General features: G+C 36.6%; 1 protein-coding gene across 1 annotated transcript in view; it reads left to right on the top strand.

Moving 5' to 3' along the window:
* Positions 1 to 19,434, top strand: part of LOC139117974 (C-type mannose receptor 2-like) — a 76,025-nt gene that overhangs the window by 51,336 nt on the left and 5,255 nt on the right. Inside the window, exons 28-39 of the mRNA XM_070681235.1 lie at positions 1,983 to 2,119; positions 2,639 to 2,691; positions 5,722 to 5,889; positions 8,151 to 8,195; positions 8,714 to 8,892; positions 10,026 to 10,093; positions 10,691 to 10,788; positions 11,944 to 12,201; positions 15,218 to 15,366; positions 16,014 to 16,110; positions 16,580 to 16,818; positions 17,760 to 17,931. Of these exons, the coding sequence (XP_070537336.1) occupies positions 1,983 to 2,119; positions 2,639 to 2,691; positions 5,722 to 5,889; positions 8,151 to 8,195; positions 8,714 to 8,892; positions 10,026 to 10,093; positions 10,691 to 10,788; positions 11,944 to 12,201; positions 15,218 to 15,366; positions 16,014 to 16,110; positions 16,580 to 16,818; positions 17,760 to 17,931 (1,663 nt within the window). The remainder of the gene's footprint in view (positions 1 to 1,982; positions 2,120 to 2,638; positions 2,692 to 5,721; positions 5,890 to 8,150; positions 8,196 to 8,713; positions 8,893 to 10,025; positions 10,094 to 10,690; positions 10,789 to 11,943; positions 12,202 to 15,217; positions 15,367 to 16,013; positions 16,111 to 16,579; positions 16,819 to 17,759; positions 17,932 to 19,434) is intronic.

The following is a 19,434-nucleotide window of genomic DNA, read 5'->3' as shown; positions in this document are numbered from 1 at the left end:
TTGGTGGCTGTGACAGCGGCAAGAACATGAACGGCTCAACTGTAAACTTTTTCAAGTTCCCGTCAAGTGTTGAGTGTTTGAACCATAATGTGCTTGTCTCTGCTGGTTCGTACGATCGGCCACGGTCCCTCGGCTGAGCCTGCCTCGCTACTCGCTACACAGAAGGTTGGGACCGCAATGCAAATCAACAGCGTGTACACCAACACTGAATGTTGTGACTGCCATTAAAATGCACTTGTCTACAACACGGAACGTCGGGACCGCAATGCAAATCGACAGTAACTTAAAACGTAAATGGGACCGTGATTAAAATGCACTACAACCACAACACAGAAGGTTGGGACCACGATGCAAATCAGCTGCATGAACAGCAACACTGAATGTTGAGACTACCATTAAAACGAACAACAACACGGAACGTAGAGATCGCGATACAAATCGTGGAGGTAGAGTCCTCCATGATACAAATCGACAGCAACACGGAACGCGTCGTTGGGACGGCGATTAAAATGAAGAACAACGGGGAATACCGGACCACGAGGACCGCGATGCAAATCGACCGCAACATGGAATGTTGAATACCGGATTAAAATGCACAACACAGAACATCTAGACCGCAATGTAAATCAACTGCAACACCGAACCTTGTTGCCTCGATTAAAATGCGTATGTCTGCTATGTATAGCAAAAGTTTCAATTCTCGCGAGCGAGCGTTCCTATGCCCGCTGTACACTAGACAAAATGACGTCAAATTTATCGCGAGGGTCGATTGCGTCGTGTGTCTAAGTTTCAATTCTCGCGAGAGCCATTTATGCATGCTGTACACTAGACTAAATGACGTCAAATCTCTCGCGAGACTTGGCTCGATTGCAAATACGTACGACAGAAAGAACGCAATAATACGGAAGTAGACACAGTTTTTGCGAATCGCCGAGAGAGAAGCGCAGATTAAACAAAAGACTAAAAAACCCACGTTTTTTCTTTATTTTACCATATTTTTAAACAAAAATCAGTTTCGCCGCTGTGGCGAATTAGGATCGATTTTTTTTTGCCACTTCGGATTTCGATTCGCATTGGCGAACGTGGCAAATGGGCAGCGCGAACAGTGTTTTGTTAGCGGATACCGGGCAGAGATAAGGCGGCGTTGGACCGCTATTCGATGTAAATGAACACACTGTGACGTCACAGACGGCCAACCATTATCCCTGCTATGAGCGTGACCTGAGTGTTGCAAAATGACCCCATGAAAGCCGCGCGTAGAAATATCAAAAAATTAACACTTGCGCGTACTTTTAGGTTGCAATTCTGTTGCGAGTGTAATAGTATTGACCCCCTGGAAGATATTCAGTCACACGATCGGGACCATTTCACCAGACCTTTAACCTTTTCACCCCTCAATGCTCTGTAAAGGTTCCACAACTGTCATTGGTAACAAGGGATGTGGACTAAACCCATGGTGGTGACAGGGTTAATATATGATCAACCACAGAAATTTTAAAGCTTAAAATTCTGTTCTCAAGCATCAAGCCTAAGAAATGCTAATAGGCCTTGCAGTCTTTTTCAAATAAATTAGTTATTAACTCATGCCTGTGTGGTCCTGGCACACATAAGACAATTTCATTTGAAATGAATTTGATAATGCCATAAATGAAATTCAGCTTTCATGCAGTGATATTGGTGTCATGATCTAAGATGAATTGATTTAATTTTTAAGTTATTGTCAAATATTTTGGAGCAAGATTTCATTTTATCAAGATTTGTTTCCCCTACACTGATTTGATAAAGATTTTGAGGTAATATTTTCTGTTGTTGGTACATGTACAGCTGTGTTATACTGATTGTTCGAAATTAGTAGCCTTTTACCAGCAACTATCAGTTTTAATCAAATTATAGATTACTGTTTTGCACAATGGACACCAAATAAAACTGACTCGTCACCAATATGTAGCAGTGAGTACATCATTATAGTACATGTTTTGTAGATTGTGACCCAAGACTCCGAAGAAAACCGTAAAACATGGGATGAAGCGTTGACAGATTGTAGAAACAGAGGAGCTGATTTGGCTAGTTTACACAGCGCTGCCCAATCACAGTACTTGGTGCTCAACTCTGGTATCAAGTAAGCTATACTTCCATGGATTTTAGATATCATATCATGTTATAGTCTGTGAAAAAATGTTCAAGAACAACAATAAAGAAGAGTTAAGAGCTAAAATTGACTGCTTTATACTTTTACATGTTTCTAAATGTTATAATCAATAATTAATATTGTGGAAAATGCTAAGTAATAGCAATCTTTGTGTTACTAGCTCACAGAATAGTATCAGCATATAAGGACTTTTCTACAGTGATTTCATTCCGGTTGATATACAGGACATGTTGTAGTTTAAAGTGGGAAATTGAAGAGAACATGGTACAAACAACACAACGTGCATATATGCACACAGAAATACATGTATTTCTATGCGTTTGTATACATGAGTTTGTTTGTACCGCCATCACATGATCTCTTGGGCGTACTCAGAGGTCTGTAGAGCACCGTGCGTCTTATTTATGCGGCAGCGGAACCATTGAGACAACATATCAGAGTGACAACTTGAAGGTCGCTATGACTATGTGATGGATATTATTGTTTCAGTGACTGGGCCAATGGATACTGGATTGGTCTCAATCAAGTGGATGAAGATGGCGGTAAGTGTGATTCACAATGACATCCTGTGTTGACAAACACTGGACAGAAATTCAGTTATCATAACTTATAGCTTGCCAGTCTGTAATCATTTGATAGCATGAAAACTATTTACTGTCAGAGGGCTGATGTACTCAGCTGTTGATGAATTTCTTTTTGGTATTTTTGATATTCAGTGTCAGCTGCAGTTTTTAGCTCATATTTGGTATGTATATAAATACCAAAAAGAGCTTATATGGTCAGTTGGTGGTGTCTGTATATGTGTGTATGTATGCATGTATATGTGCGGATGTATGTCCGTCACACGCAAAAGCTCCCAAACAGCCACTCCTATCATCACAGTATTTGGTGTACAGGTAGATGCAGGGGTTGAGATATGATGTAGTTCAAATGAACATGTCAGTGTCAAAAATATGCAAATGAGGTAAGAAACATGGGGAAATCCTGCAAATGGTGACAGTAACTAAAACAGCCCATACATCTGAGTTGGAAATTCTGTAATCTCTAACCTATTTGTATGCAGTGTACCTATTATGTGTAGAAGTGGTGGCAGTGACTGAAACAGGCTACTCCACTTACCTTAAGTCATTTCCTGTCATTGTCATTCCTGATACATACTGGCAGACCTGCTGAAACCATGAAGGACTGTGTTGAAACATTTCTCTGCTAAGCCTGTTCCTAAAGTTGCCCTCCAGCACCTAAAGTTTGAGACCTTATTTACTTTTGTCATTCTTGTTTTGTTTGACTCTCCAAAGCATGTTGAGATACAAGTGTTGAGGTTGACAACTCAACCTATGCATGTGTAGATGACATTTATGTCAAATTAATTAAAACCATCTGAAATAAATACAACTTAGTATAAAGAGGATTTTGGTCGGGAATAGAATTCAGATTTAAACAGTAACAGAATATTTTACACTTTATAATAGAGACACTGACACTGTGTTTACATGGTAAACAGCAGATGATTTCACATGCATTTGCGAGTAGAACTAGAACTAACAGTTGACATACAAAATATTATTGATAGAAATTATTCGGGGCCCAGCCTATTGGCTGGGCCTCTATTGTTTTTGTATTCAATCATTCTTCTTCTTCTTCCTCTTCATGTTCTTCAACCATAACTTTTTTGCTCACCTAGAACTCAGAAACCGCTTGATGCAAACTTCTCAAAATTGCAGGGCTAATAGGTAGACATGAGTACTCATGCACCTGGGTATACAAATTTCGATTGTTCACATGACCTGAGTCCCCATTGATTTTCCCAAAATCTTAAAGTGGCTTCTCCTGATTACCTAGGGGTCTGATCGATTTGAAATTTGATGTACAGCAAGCATGGCTTAGGTTTTTGAAATTTGCTAATAAAATCGTGCGCAGTCACGTGACCATGACCGCCATATTGGATTTTTGAACCAACACACCAATTGAACTGAAATTTTACTCATATCATCCTTTGTGTGAGCACTTTCAAGTTTGTGAAATTTATATAGATCGGTCATGTGGTTTGGCCACCATATTGGATTTTGCAAAAATCCCAATGTTATCTTTAAAAATCTTCTTTTCCGGAACCAACGCACCATTTACTTTGAAATTTCACTTGTGTAACTGCTTTCACGTTAACGAAAATCATATTTTCATCGCTCACATGGTTCGGTGGCATGATATTGTTTTTTTTGGTAAAAAACCTACGATTACTAGCGAATCTCAAGAACCATCACACCATTTGAACTGAAATTTTGCTCATTATCATTAGTGTAAGTACTTTCAAGTTTGTGAAAGGCATATGGATCGGTCACGTGGTTTGACCGCCATATTGGATTTTCAAAAAATATCAATTTAATCTTTAAAAATCTTCTCCAGAACCAATGCACTGTTTGAGCTGAAATTTGACTCACATTATTCTTAGTGTTAGCATTTTGAAGTTTGGGAAAACATTTCAATTGGTCACATGCTTTGGCAGCCATATTAGTTTTTGCGAAAACCTTTGATACTATCCAAAAATCTTCTCCTGAACCAACTCACCGATTGAACTGAAATACTCATGTCATCTTTAGTGTTAGCTCTTTCAAGTTCGTGAAAGGCATTTGCATCGGTCACGTGGTTTGGCCGCCATATTGGATTTTTGCAAAATGCCAATTTAATCTTTAAAAATCTTATTCTCCAGAACCAACAAAACGATCGAACTAAAATTTTACTCATGTCATCCTTAGTGTGAGCACTATCAAGTTTGCAAAAGCATTGAAAGGAAGGATTGGATGTAGTTGGCAGCCATTTGGTTTTGTGAAAACCTACGATTAGGCCAAAAAAAATAAATAGTTTGTTTCTTCACATGCCCGCGCGCGTCAATGTAGACCCGCCGCGCCAACCTTTTTTTTTTGCATCTCAAGAGGGAACGGAAAAAAAATGAAAAAAACCCAAAATACTAAGAACAAATTAAACCGTTCAGATCATACCAAAGCAACACAAATATTTTATAATATACAAAACTGAACTAGACAGAACATTGAACATCACACAGTGCTGTAACATTCCATTCAGAACTGTACACTATGTCATTGAAAGCAATCAAAACTGCATTCTGCACTAATAGTTAAAAGCAGCACTGTTGATATGCTAAAAATTTGCTGTGCATTTATCTCTGCATATGCATTCCTATGTTCTCATGTTGTAAGCGCGTTGTTGTTGATGGTTGAATAAAAAAAAAAGTAGCAGCAAAAAAAAAAACCGCGTCACCGCATCATTTTTGCAAGATGACTAGGATGAGAAACAAACTTTTTTTTTTTTTGGCCTTACCAACGAAACCTACAATAACCATGAAATGTTCAGAATTCTTCTTTAAGAACCAAAAGACCATTTAAAACTCAAATTTTGCACATAGTATCATCAAAGTAAACACCTGAAACTATGGCAACCATTGGGCCCCGCCAATGCTGCTTGCAACTTTAATTGTCAATGTTTTGTGTGAAGGACACGTAAAGTGACACTAGTTTACATGTACCGTATAAAAGGATGGGTTTTCATGTCTGTTACAGGTTTTGTATGGAGTGACAGAACACCAGTGAATTTCATTGACTGGGGTAATGGACAACCCAATGGAGGATCTAATGCTAAGTGTGTCATGATGTTTTTCCATGCCACCAAGAATTGGGATGATCAACGCTGTGATAAAACCGCGAACTGGATATGTAAAATACACAAAGGTAATGAATGAAAAGACAACTTAGAGGTAAAATGTAGACAGTCTAAATTTATAAACAAGTACATACAATATTTATTTGATGATTTTAGAGTGTAATAAAGTTGAATGAACAGTACCGGTAAAGAGATATTTTGCATGAAAACTGTTTATGATCACTGACTTAATACTTAAAGTGCCATAGACTTTCTATGCAATGCAACTGCCAGGCCAAGGACTTTTTGAACCCAACTTCTCAACATGTTACGCTTTTCTCAACATGGTTATGCTTTTTTAGACTGGTGCAGTTCATTTTCTGTGATGAGAAACCCTAACAACCCATTATTATTTCCAAAGCTCAGGATATGAAGAAGCTCTCTATGACAATGAAAAGTTTCATTTTACACATTGAAGGTGTAAAATTGGGCTAAAATGCTCGTTTTTTGTTCAAAATTCACTGAAAATGATTAAAAGTTTCTAAAAATGTATAAAATTCATCAACGGCCTTCAAACTTGAATAGAATTTTCGTGTTATCGAAAGACACAACTTCAGGTATGTGATTTCAGCATCATGTAACATCAAACGTAAATAATAAACAAAAACAAACAAAAACAATTAGTGTCTTTCAAAATAACACAAATGCTTCCTGTGCAAATGCATCTCTACAAAATACAAATAATATTATACATGCAGTACACTAAATGTAGATTGACAACTACTGTGTATGGAGCATCGGCATGATTGCATTGCCTAAGCATTGTCTTTTACTTGTCTATTGTATTTGTTTGTTTGTTTGTTTGTTTGCTTGTTTACATATTTTATTTCTTCTAGTGGAAATGATTTTCCAGAGAAAAATTCAGTGTACATATCCATTTTGTCATCAGTTTACTATCTATCATATGATTTCTTGTTGTTGTTATTTAAAATCTGTCTTCAAAGTTGGAAGAAATCAATTATAGTCTTGTTTGCCTGTAAACACAAACAATTAATTTGCATACACAGAGACAACAAGGTTCCATATTGTACATGGAGGGGTAACTATTGTGCAACACATGCACACAACTATAGGGCATATTCAACTGCCTCTGTATAGTTTGAACCGCCAGTATAATTATAATGAAGAGTTGAAGACAAAAACACATTTCAGTGACCTTTTTATCGATTAATTTTGGTGTTTGACCCAACTTACATTAGTTTAATTCACGTATGCGTGTGTTACTATCTGTTGCTTATCGAGTCAAGGACTCGTACTACCATACATACGTACTAGTCAATCCGTTCGCCAAGTTTGATCACGTATATTGACAAGCACGCCACAAAATCCGCCACAAAATGGAATGAAACCAATAAGTATCGAGGAAAAAGTTTCATGTCCAGTTTATTTCAGTTAAAAATAAAGCGTAACACGTTGGAAATGTCTCGCAATGTCAACAGTTCGGAATAACTACATTTCATTTACAAACCGGGTCGACTGTCATGGCCGTCTCGCTCCAGGCCGGCCGGAGGTCAAATATCAACAGTTTAAAGGAGCTTATTGGCAGTCCAACGCTTGAAAATCGACAAAATACACTTCGATTTAACCAAATCCTTACAAATTTCTCAATCTGGCATGTTTTGGACTTCGAAAACCTTAACCTCGGGTTCCATGTCGAGAGTTCGGCATCACACAGTGCTGCCATCTTGGCCGCCGATACGTTCGAAGTTCACTATCGCGATCAATTTGGTCAGCAAATCGCGTCATTTTTCCGTAAAATACTCTCAAAAAAACTGTAAAATCTGTCATTTCTATCACCCAAGGGGCAGTAGCTTGGCATAATATAGTTGTCTTCCGTGTCTACGGCATGGTAAAGCTTTCAAAACGTACGTACGTGTTTCGTTCAATGCACTATGGCCGTATCCGCGTACGGGTGAAACTGCAGACCTGATTAAATATTCATGAAAACCGCTGACCTCTTTCAAAGAAAGTTCGCATAAATTACTGGAATTTTCGATTGTTAGGCTGCATGATGTCATTATTTTAGTCCTTATATGGTACTAAACTGGGTTCAAAGGGTCAGGAATACCCTCCTTCTGGCTGAGTTCGGCAATGCATAGCTAAGTTAGGCATAAGCATAGAACGCAAACACTGTCGGTTTATATACCGACGTGGCGCTGAGAGCGAGAATGCCATGTCGGTTTATAAACCGACGCGGCGCTTTAAGGGTTATACTGTTTTACAGTGTATAATGTTTTCTCATTGCTCTTACAGTGGTTAATGTTAATTTTATGTACATTTTCTCCGTCAGGTCAGACTCCTGTCTCACAAGTGCCGATACCTACAGCAACTAGGTGTAAGTTATCATATAATGCTTCATGTTTCACTTCATGGTCTTTGGGAAAAATGAAAGTTAGTTCCATAGTGCCTGCAATGGATCCCGCTTGAATTCTCAGAGCTTTTTATCTATATTTGCTGGGTTTTATGTAGAAAATGGCAGGCATGTTGAATTTCAAATATCCATCAAACTGATGGGATTTGTTCATATAAACTGAAATTTTTTACTTTTGTCCCCGACTTTCGTCGTGTATATGAAAGATAATACATGAAGTAGATAGTTTTGTTATTTTAATAAATTAAAGCAAAAATGTTTAAAGTTTAGATGTGAAAGATGTTTATCAATTACTTTAAAGTGCTTTCTTCTTGATGAGATATTTGCATCAGCTTTAAAGAATATTTATTTCTGATAGTAACATGGTATCATCATGACAGAATTTTCTATAGACCCTAAATCTATTCTTGACTGTTAGATACCATTGCAGGCTCAAGTTTTATCCAATCAGCTTACTCTAGCTTTGTCCAATCACGTTACAGCTACTGGATGTGGAGGAGACCTTGAATGGTATTACTATGGTGGAAAGTGTTACTATGTAACCAATACTGAAAGTGCAAATCGAATGAGTTGGCAGAATGCCAGGAATTTCTGTAACTTAAACGGTGCAGTGTTGGCATCCATCCACACTCAACAGGAGCAAGAATTGATTCTTTCACTGGTTAGTTTTCATGGTTTCTTTTCAGTATCAGATTCTGACATTTACACTTCAATTATTTGTTCGGTACAGATGAATCTCAAATCTCATAGGAGAAAAGGATGCAAATTTCTTGTTTACGGTGTCCTTTAATTAAAGAATCTTCCAATGTTATGACCCCGTAGCACCTTGATGATTTAGCCTGTGTTATGCCAACGTATGAAAAATTTGGCAAATAGACTGGGCGTATGTCAAATATGTCATGGGTAAGTTTTGCATAAGTTAAGAGCACGCTGAAGCACGCTGGAAAATGTCGTAGTATGGCGAGGTCGTTGAAAACTTTTGAGCATGCACAAAACTTTTCGACGTATGCCAGCGTATGGCTCATACATCCCGCACACGAGGGCCGTAAGTTGTAGGTAGGTTATGCGCTCATTGACACAAGTTCACACACATTACTTGTAAGTTACTCATAAATCGAAATACATCGAGATAATTGTCTACCCAAAATGTATTTTTAACCTATGAGTATGTTATGAATATGCTATGTATATGCCCAAAATTGAAAAGTACATTGTTAGTTCAGCAAGCATTTTAGAGAAATGTTGAGTCGGCATACGCTGTCTAATCGTCAAGGTGTGACACAGCCCTTTAGCAAACACTCCTATGGATAGAGCTGAAGGCAGGAGGCAGCATTTGTATCAGATCTCACTTGACTTTCATTATCATAAATATGTTTTATTACTTATTTAAACAAAATGAGTGATGATCTCCAGATGTTCGTGTCAACATGTATATATAGACAGAATTGAAGCATCAGTTTTGGTAACTTGTATTCTACATATCAAAAAGATCACAAATAGGTGTTATTATTGTGTTAGTGTACAAGTTCAGTCACATTCACATCCTGGAGCAGATCATTGTGAATCAAGGCACCAGTACACCGTCATAGTGTTAATTCAGAACATTAAATACAAAAATTATTTTTATAGGTAACACTGTTTCAAGTAGCTGCTGATTGTCCCACAATGAAAACATTGACAATGGTACCTAGCAAAACTTTACACCATGTTTTGTGTCTGCCCATACAAACATCACAGATTCTGGAATAATTTTTAAACTAGATGTTGCCTTTTTTAAATTTTATTTTTGATTAGGTTGATATGAGAAATACCTGGGCAGCATGGATTGGACTTCGAGAGTATGAAGCTTCATCTGTATACTCGTAAGTTATCGATGCAAGTCACTGACAAATGATTGTCGATTCACACAACTTTCGAATTCCAACTGTATTTACAAAGTTCAGTATGACAAGTAGATGAACAAGATTTTGTAGTGATCATGTTGATTTTAAGTAATAACTGTTTACATCGGTCAATTATAGAATTATAAAGTACATCATAATGTCAGCATTGTCGTCACCAAGGTCAAATGCATACTCAAAATATTTCCTTTGTGAAACAGTTGCATTGATCAAAAGTGTTCCAATATTTACAAACAAAACAGAAAAACTAATAAATATATTCAAACAAAGAGAAACGAGCTAGATATTTAGTGCTCCACTAATCATGTTATGTTGTTTATGTGTCATAGTAGATGTAATCCGTTGGAAAAATAATCCAGACATGTGAATAATCCCTGAATAGAACATAACAAATTTTCTTTCTTACATTTACTAAATCAACCCCAAGTAAATCCTAAACTCTTCTGTATTTGTCAGATCAACATTCGTAGATACTTTGAAAGAGACAACACTTTTGTATTGTAATAACCTCTGTTTACTTTGTCTAACTTGGACTTGCCATTCTGTTTCTTTAATAAGATGGTCTGATGGCACACCGTTGGATTACACATTCTGGTCACCAAATGAACCCAATGACGCCAATGGAGAGGAACAGTGTGTGGAAATGAGAGCTCATGGTAAGAAACCTCACCCTTGCCCCTCATAGAATAGTTGCAGGTTTCATTGCAAGCAACATCCTCCCCACAATGCTATGATTCATACTTTACAACACTCCCCCCTACAAAAGTCAGACTTTTGCTTTGTGATGTTACCCAATGTTTCTACTCTGGAATAAAAAGGACGGCACAGTATTTACACACTTGGTACACCCAAGGGATCACACAATGACGGTAGAAACAAACACGTGTGCAAACGTGAATGGAAATACACACATTGCATGTCTGTGCACATGATTTTGTTTGTACTGTTGTAAATTCGAATTCCGTATTTAGTCTATTACAAAATGTTCATCTCATTGGGTGTGTTCACTGTTGTGTGTGAAAGTTAGTAATTTACTACAGAACATGTGTCTTATTGCCCAGAATCGTAGTCATAATTGTATACGTACAATGTTTATGAAATGTACACACAATAGATATCAGTAACAGTGTTTATGAAATGTACACACAATAGATATCAGTAACAGTGTTTATGAAATGTACACACAATAGATATCAGTAACAGTGTTATGAAATTACACACAATAGATATCAGTAACAGTGTTTATGAAATGTACACACAATAGATATCAGTAACAGTGTTTATGAAATGTACACACAATAGATATCAGTAACAGTGTTTATGAAATGTACACACAGTAGATATCAGTAACAATGTTTATGAAATGTACACACAATAGATATCAGTAACAGTGTTTATGAAATGTACACACAGTAGCTATCTGTAACAAATACAACATAATATTCCACCCTTACTACCGCTACACTACTCTGATTACTACGTAATTAAGATCTACACTCACTATAGATTAATACGTAATGAAGATATAGTCAAAAAGAAACTGGGACCTCAGATCTTGCATTGTATAAATACGATATAACATAAATGACCACTTTTCTCAGAAAAGCCAAAGTGACTTCTTGTCATAAGGTCCCAAGATGTGAGATCAGCTTGTTTCAAAACATGGTTCAATATATATAAAGTCTTGCTCTAACCTCTTTCATGATTAATTACTGACCCCTGGATGATTGAAAATTAATTGAGTATACTGTAAAACTTGTCACATTTGTAGTTGTTTTATTTTCTAACCATTTGTCTGTCACATCAAACAGATGGTATGTGGAATGATAACAACTGTGGTGATAGACTCTCATTTGTCTGCAAGAAAGACTTTGGTTCCACGATTCCCATCACCCAGGCTTTAACTCCAGGACTTCCTCCGAACAGCTATTGTCCAGCTGGGTTCATTGAACACAATAATATTTGTTATGTATTCAATGGAAATGATGTGAGTGACTGGCATGCTGCCAGAGATAAATGTCGCAATGCAGGGGGTGACTTGGCTACCATTCACAGTCAAGAACAACAAGGTGAGTCAACAACATCCAATCATATCTTATATTAAATCAAGAAAATTGCATTGAAATGGTCACTTTGACTATCCAATATGCACTTTGCCGTTAGCATTGTGCAATTCTATCCCCTTCCAATCAGGAAATATACTCTGCGTTAATATTTTAATACATACTTTGCTATAATTTCGCCCTGACTTCATATTGACATACAGTATCGCTTGAATACATGTGTGCTCATATAATTTTGACAGTTAGGCCGAGGAGGCATCATGGGCCAGTGGCTAGAGCAGTGGACTCACGATCACAGGATGGTGAGTTCGAGCCCCGGCATGGCCATGGTGTTGTGTCCTTGAGCAAGGCACTTGATTCCTCATTGCTTCTCCCACCCAGGAGTGATGGGTACCCGGTAGGACAGTGGTTGTAAGTGTGCGTTTAGCTCTGCTGCGCTTATTGGCTGCACATGTGAGCTGTAATTTGCTCCCCAGGGAGTTGAGTGGTATCATATTAGGTCCAGTGACCAGCGGTAATAATAACTGTAAAGCGCCTTGAGCACATGTACTTGTGGATATGCGCGGCATATAAGAACCCAATATATTATTATTAAGAAAAAGTCTGTTTCTCATCCTCATGCGCGTCAATTTAGACCCACCACAATCAATCTTTTTAGCTTCTATAGACTTTAGTCTATAGACTATAATCTAATCTTTTAAGCTATTATAGACTATAGTTTATAGAAGCTATTGGGATGGATAACCATCTGGTGTATGTATGTATGTATGTATGTATGTCTGTTTGTGATGATGTCCGCCCACTCAAATATCTTTAGAACTGCAATACTTACAATTTGATATTTGTTGTGTTGATGCAACATATGATTATGACAAGCTATCTTTTTTAGTTTTTTAATATTGTTGAAAATATGCAAATTAGCTCAAAAAGCCACTTTTGGTAAAAATCTTCTTCATAACCACTATTCAGGCAGCTTTGATATTTGGTATATAGGTCCCTAGGGATGACCTTACTTAGATTTGTTCAAAGTGTGATGATATATGCAAGTTTGTATTTTTAGGGCATTTATTGCCAATTTGGTCAAAAAATCTTTAAAAATCATCTTCTTCAAAACTGCAGGTCATACATCTTTGATATTTGAAATATAGGTCCCGATGGATGACCCATTTTAGATTCGTAGACATTGTGCAGAAATATGTAAATTTGTATTTTGAAGGCAATTTTTGTCATTTTTGGTCAAAAACATTTCAACAGAACTGCTTGTCTGACAGCTTTGATATTTGGTATACATGTAAACAGGGATGAATCAAAGTGTGATGTATTCAAAATATGATGAATCTACAATTTGTATATTTGGGGCAATTTTTGTGATTTTTGGTCAAAAAATTTGTTTCTCAAAAAGTACTAGTCTGATAGCTTTGATATTTGGTATACAGGTTTGTAGTGATGAACTGAAGTTGATATATCAAAATTATGATGAAATCTGCAATTGTTGTAATTTTGGAGCAACCTTTTCCATTTTGGTCAAATTTTTTTTTCCTTTCAAAAACAGCTCATCTGATAGCTTTAATATTTGGTACACAGGTTTGTAGGTGTTATCTTATTAACGATGCATTGATATAATGATGAAATCTGCAATTTTGTTATTTTTCAGTAATTTTGCCATTTTTATAGCCATAGATGGCAGTTTTCTATGTTTGCTATTGATGAATGTCTGTGTTTATAGGGATCTGTATGTATGAGCCATACTGAAACAGTTCTCCTGCCATAAGAATACACGGTATTGCCAAAGGACCTCTGTTCTCACTTTACTCTGGTGTTATAGTTCTTTTATCGGTTCCATGATGCAGTGCGCGCCAGGGTATACAAAGCGTACGTTACGCATAGAACTTTTCGCAGTAGGGTACACGCAGGGTACGTTACCCATAGAACTCTGGCAGATTTCAACCTGGCATATATTTTCGTTGCTGATGGTTAGATTATACACGGGGCATTATTTGGTATTGCAAATTTGTGTCATTCTTCTTTAACAATCCGTTGTACAAAACAAATCTGAATGTTTTCGCTGTTTTGAGCTTATATACGGTGTTTGATAAAGTCACTGCAATGCATCGTGGGATAACCGGGAAAAGGTCTATAATGTACCAGGGACATTAACCCTATGTTTTCTCTGCTCTTGAGGAAATAAAATAAAAAATACCCCAAAAAATGCAGAAATGCACGACAATAGTGCATAAGACAGTGCTGTATAAAACAGAACTTTGAAACGAAATAACTGACACTAACATTCCATTAGGGAAAGACTGCATTAACTTGCATGGTATATAAAACCGGGTCCTTGCCTGACCAACTCACAAACAGAAGACTTTTATGTGTGAATGTTTTAGGTGTGAATGTTCCATTGTTATGTTTATCTAATCCAGCTGGTGCCATTGTAGGAAAGGCAAGTCTGTGAAATTGAGTAGGGAAGTAGGGTATTCCAAAGTTATGGAGCTTTCCCGTAATGCCATTCAGAACTGTACACATACGTCACTGTTATATTACGCTGCCAAAACTGTGCATTTCTGCACTAAAAGTCAAACCGCAGATATGTTGCTATACACAAATACAAAAGCAACACTGCTTGCATTTATCTCTGCGTGCATTCCCATGTTGTTTTCATGTTTTTTGTGCATTTTTGTTGGTTGAAGAGCAACAAAAAATGAGAGAAAAAAAAGCGCTTCACTGCATCATTTTGCAATATGTCTAGGATAAGAACAAACTTTTTATTTTTCTTGGCCTTATTTCACTTTTTATTTCATACCAAAATTTCTTCCAGGCCTATCACAAAGAGTAGCAATGTACAGTAAAAAGTTGCATGATATGAATGAAACCCAGTAAGATGAAGAGGCCTATATTTTATACACCTATTACATAAACCTACAAAAACTCTGATTATATTGTAATAAGTTGATAACCAATCATTTTATGTAAGTTGTACAATCATGTTCTGCTACAAGATTGCATTTTAATTTTGTTTCAGCGTACATGACAAGTCAACTACGAAACGTAGAGTCAGCTATGTGGATAGGATTCAGTGATAACAACTGGGAAGGCCAGTTTAGATGGACAGATGGCTCTCCAGTCAACTTTGTCAACTGGGCTACTGGTGAACCAAATGGTGGCACAGATGTGAGTAAAAAGCCACTGTACAGCGTGGTTAATGGTTTCAACCATCTTTGAAGGGGTTTTGTAGTACAGAAGCTCGAGGAAGAGACTTTGGGTTGTGCCTTTTAAGTTTGTAGTGGTTTCAGTTATTTTGGGAAAAAAGCCTGAGTTTTGCTTTCTGAGTCCATAATATTTTCAGCATTGGGGAAGGGGCTTTCAGTAGTGTCTACTAAGTTGTTTTCAGTACTTTTATCAGCAGTACAGTTTCAAAGTTTGACACAGTTTGTTTGGATAAGGTTGATGAATGCATAGAATGTAAAACAGTATGTAGTACAGAACAGAAACCATTATTGGGTCATGTACATCTACTCTACATCATGTCTCAAAATATAAAATTTGACACCGATTCAGTACTTGTTTTTATTGTGAATTGTTTACATAATGTGAAAACAAGATAAACTGCCTCTTTCTGCAAGTATCTTAGATGGAAACATATTTAAAATTATTGAAAATAGATAATGTAACTAATAACTTGGCTTCATATTTTTCATATTTCATATCCACATTTAATGTATTGTAGTTTGTGGTGAAACACTGTCAAACAAATATTTTTGTATAAATTATAATCCAATATTGATTTATTCATTTCTTTCTTTTGTCTTGTGATGCAGGAAAATTGTGTAGAAATGCATTTCCGTGGTTACGGTGGATATTGGAATGATATGTCATGTGACAGTACGGCAGGCTACATCTGTCAGGCAAAAAAAGGTGATGAAAATGAGATATTGTTTATCGTATAAGGGTTAAATATAATATAGATAATTGTAGGCATCAGTTCATTTTTGAACAATCTGCATACATACAGACTACTGTGTTTTGTTAGATCATATTTGGTATGTGTAAAAATACCAAAAAGAGCTTATATGGTGAGTCTGTGGCATCAGTATGTCTGTATGTTTTATCTAATGCCGTTGGTGCTTGAATCCCAACTTGCATTTTATCCATATGTTTTTACAAAATTGCAAAAGCAACTTTTACTTGAAATATTACATGGAAATTGGATTGATCATGGAATTCTTGCAGTACTCCAGAAGTTCAATAGAATATGAAAATAAAGTATTTTCAATGTCAATCTATCCTCAATTTTCAGAAAGTTTTTTTTATCTATTCTGTTCCTATTCTTTGCTAACCCATTCTATCCAAATCTACTTGAAAACTATCATCTACTTCTTAACAGATCCCAGGAACTCCCCACCAATGGTGACACAAAATTACTGTAAGTCTGGATACCAGCAGTATTGGGATGCCTGTTACAAGGTTTTCACTGCTCCCAACACATACAGCCAAGCCAGGTCCTACTGTCAGATAGACGGCGGTGAATTGGTTAGCATTGTGGATGTCTATGAACAAGCTTATGTGGAATACCATATGTTGCTTGCTGGTCAGGCATTTTGGATTGGTCTCAATGACATAGCGGTATGTATCGATTTATGAAATGTTGTTCAGTGATTATCAATGTGACATCAGGTATTGAAGTGTGTGGGTTTATAGTAGTTTATTTTCAATTATTCTGGCTGTGTCAGTTAAATTAAATGTTCAATGATCAATTCTGAAAATCATGTCTTGGGGTACAATTAGCATACAACTTATCAATCATGCCCACAGGTTAATGTATGAATTTTACCCAGTGTATGTTCTTGTTGACAACTGAATTTTAGTAAGTCTATGATTCATCTGTCGACAATAGTGTTACATACTGAACACTGATTGTTGTCTGAATTTTAGTAAGTCTATGATTCATCTGTCGACAATAGTGTTACATACTGAACACTGATTGTTGTCTTTGCAAGGCTATTACATTATATTTCAGCTTAACTTGGAAAGGAGAATACTAAAATTTACCAAAAATGTAATCTTATCATAATTTAATGTTACAGTAGTAGAATGCATGCCTCTTGGACAGATGTTCAGACTCTCAAACTTTTACAATATTCTTTTGACCTACCACTTGTGGGAGCTCATTTTGAAGCTATTAGTTTGCACTGGCTTAGTTTTGTGAATATCAGGAATTTTATTTTTCCCATAGAGATAACACAGGGTTGGCAGCCATTTTGAATTTAAAATACCAGTAAATAGTGGGTAATTTTTTTTCTGTTGTACCAAATCTTGTAGGATGACTACCGATTTTAATTCTTGATTTTGAAAGAGAATGGCCAAAAGGATGCTTGAGGCAAGTTTGAGCAAATGTTTAAGTCTTTCATTTTCGAGGCATGAACTACCTTAAAGCTCATTGTCCTTTCAACATTCTCTTAAACAGCAAAAGCTGACTGTTAAAGTACACCAGCAAATGTGTCCCTTCGTTTGATGTCTGCATGATGTCACATATAATTTTTGTGTTTTCTTCGATTTGATGACAGAAATCTGGGCGGTACCAATGGACTGATGGTACACCTGTACTCTATACCAGGTGGGGAAATGATGAACCCAGCAAAGGGGTGAATGAAGGCTGTGTTAAAATGACTACGGATGGTTCATGGGATGACACCAGTTGCCAATCAACTGCTGGGGGGATGTGCAAATATTGGACAGGTAGGTACAGGGAGACAATTTTAAATCAATGAACTTTCATGTCTCGAAACCAGGCAAATTACCACTGATTATAATATGCTTCACTGGTATCTAGTCTGATGCAGCTCAATGAACTCACTGATGAAGAGTTTGTACAAGCAGCGACAGTGATTGAACAACACGTGTTTTTCAATTTCCTTTTGAGTATTTGCAATGAAATTCTTTGAAGTTCGGTGACTTTAATTGATGCGTTGTGTTCTTGTATGGAATCAACTGTATACACATGCATGAGTGGCTTGTACTGATTAGTTCATTTAGAGTTTGTGCTGAGGATCCGGAACCCTTGTCCCAACTTCGCATCTCAGAAATAAAATTGTCCATTTGTATTTAACTTTATCATATCATAATGAGGTGCTCGGATATGTGATTGTGGATATGAGACCTCTTGGTCATTATCCCCTGAGGTCTTATATCCACAAGCAAATACTCTTCACTGACCCTTTATAACCACTAATTCCTGGATTGCACCAATGATACCAACAATCTTAGTGTGAAGCGCCCTCTTGAGATGGTTACTAAGACATAGGGCACAGTGCATGCAGTGTACAAAGTATTTAAGAATTTAAAGTCACTTTTTGTTTCGCTTTTTTCATTAAATTTGTTTGATATGAAAAGTATTTTTTATTGACTTCCTTAAACATGGTTAAATACTGGTCAACTGTGAACAACCTCAACTCTGCTGGCAGTCTGACAAGATTAAACATTATTGAGTGAAACATTTCATGATCTGTATTAAATCAAGATATTGTACTACTCTCAGCATGTATGGCTGACCATACACTATTACATAAAGTTAGGACATCATGTAAGCTTTTGTAATGAAATTTTAATTGGCGGTGCCTTTCATATAGGGTAAGGGTAGCATGTTTGCATTCAGCAAAGGGGTGATTTTTGACACTTTGGCAGTTCTGTACCATCACCATTTTGTACACTGAATGACTTTATGGTCCAGAAAGGTCCAAAAAGGGTGACTTAATCCCTTTTCCTGCCTGGCTCGTCAACGGTGATACTGCCAAGTTACCTATTATCACAAACATTGTCTTTCATCTTGTGGAATGTAATGCATCTTGTGCCAAGTTTTGCAGTTTTAGACCCTGAAAAAATCCACCAAAACATGATGTGTATCACTGGATTTAGTTAGGTGAATTTCATGAATTTAACTGACTTTTGAAAGGTAATCAACATGAATGAAGTTCCATTGACTCTAAAATTTGACACTAGAGTCTTTTATGAGTTCAAATAACTTTAAAGAAACATGAGCACATAGAAGCCACTATTTATAATGATATCATCTAAGGCTATTTTATTTGTATTCTGTTACATTATATTGAAATCAACCATTGATGTATCTGACTTTCAGTGTCATACTAAAGAATTCAGTGGAACAGTCCTGTAAAATTTACATTTTTATTAAGGCACATATGAACAACATAGTCCACTTGTTAAGAATTTTTCATGTGTATG

Source organism: Ptychodera flava, chromosome 18 (assembly GCF_041260155.1).
Source record: "Ptychodera flava strain L36383 chromosome 18, AS_Pfla_20210202, whole genome shotgun sequence".
Classification (NCBI taxonomy): Eukaryota; Metazoa; Hemichordata; class Enteropneusta; family Ptychoderidae; genus Ptychodera; species Ptychodera flava.
This window is presented reverse-complemented; position numbering and strand designations above follow the sequence as displayed.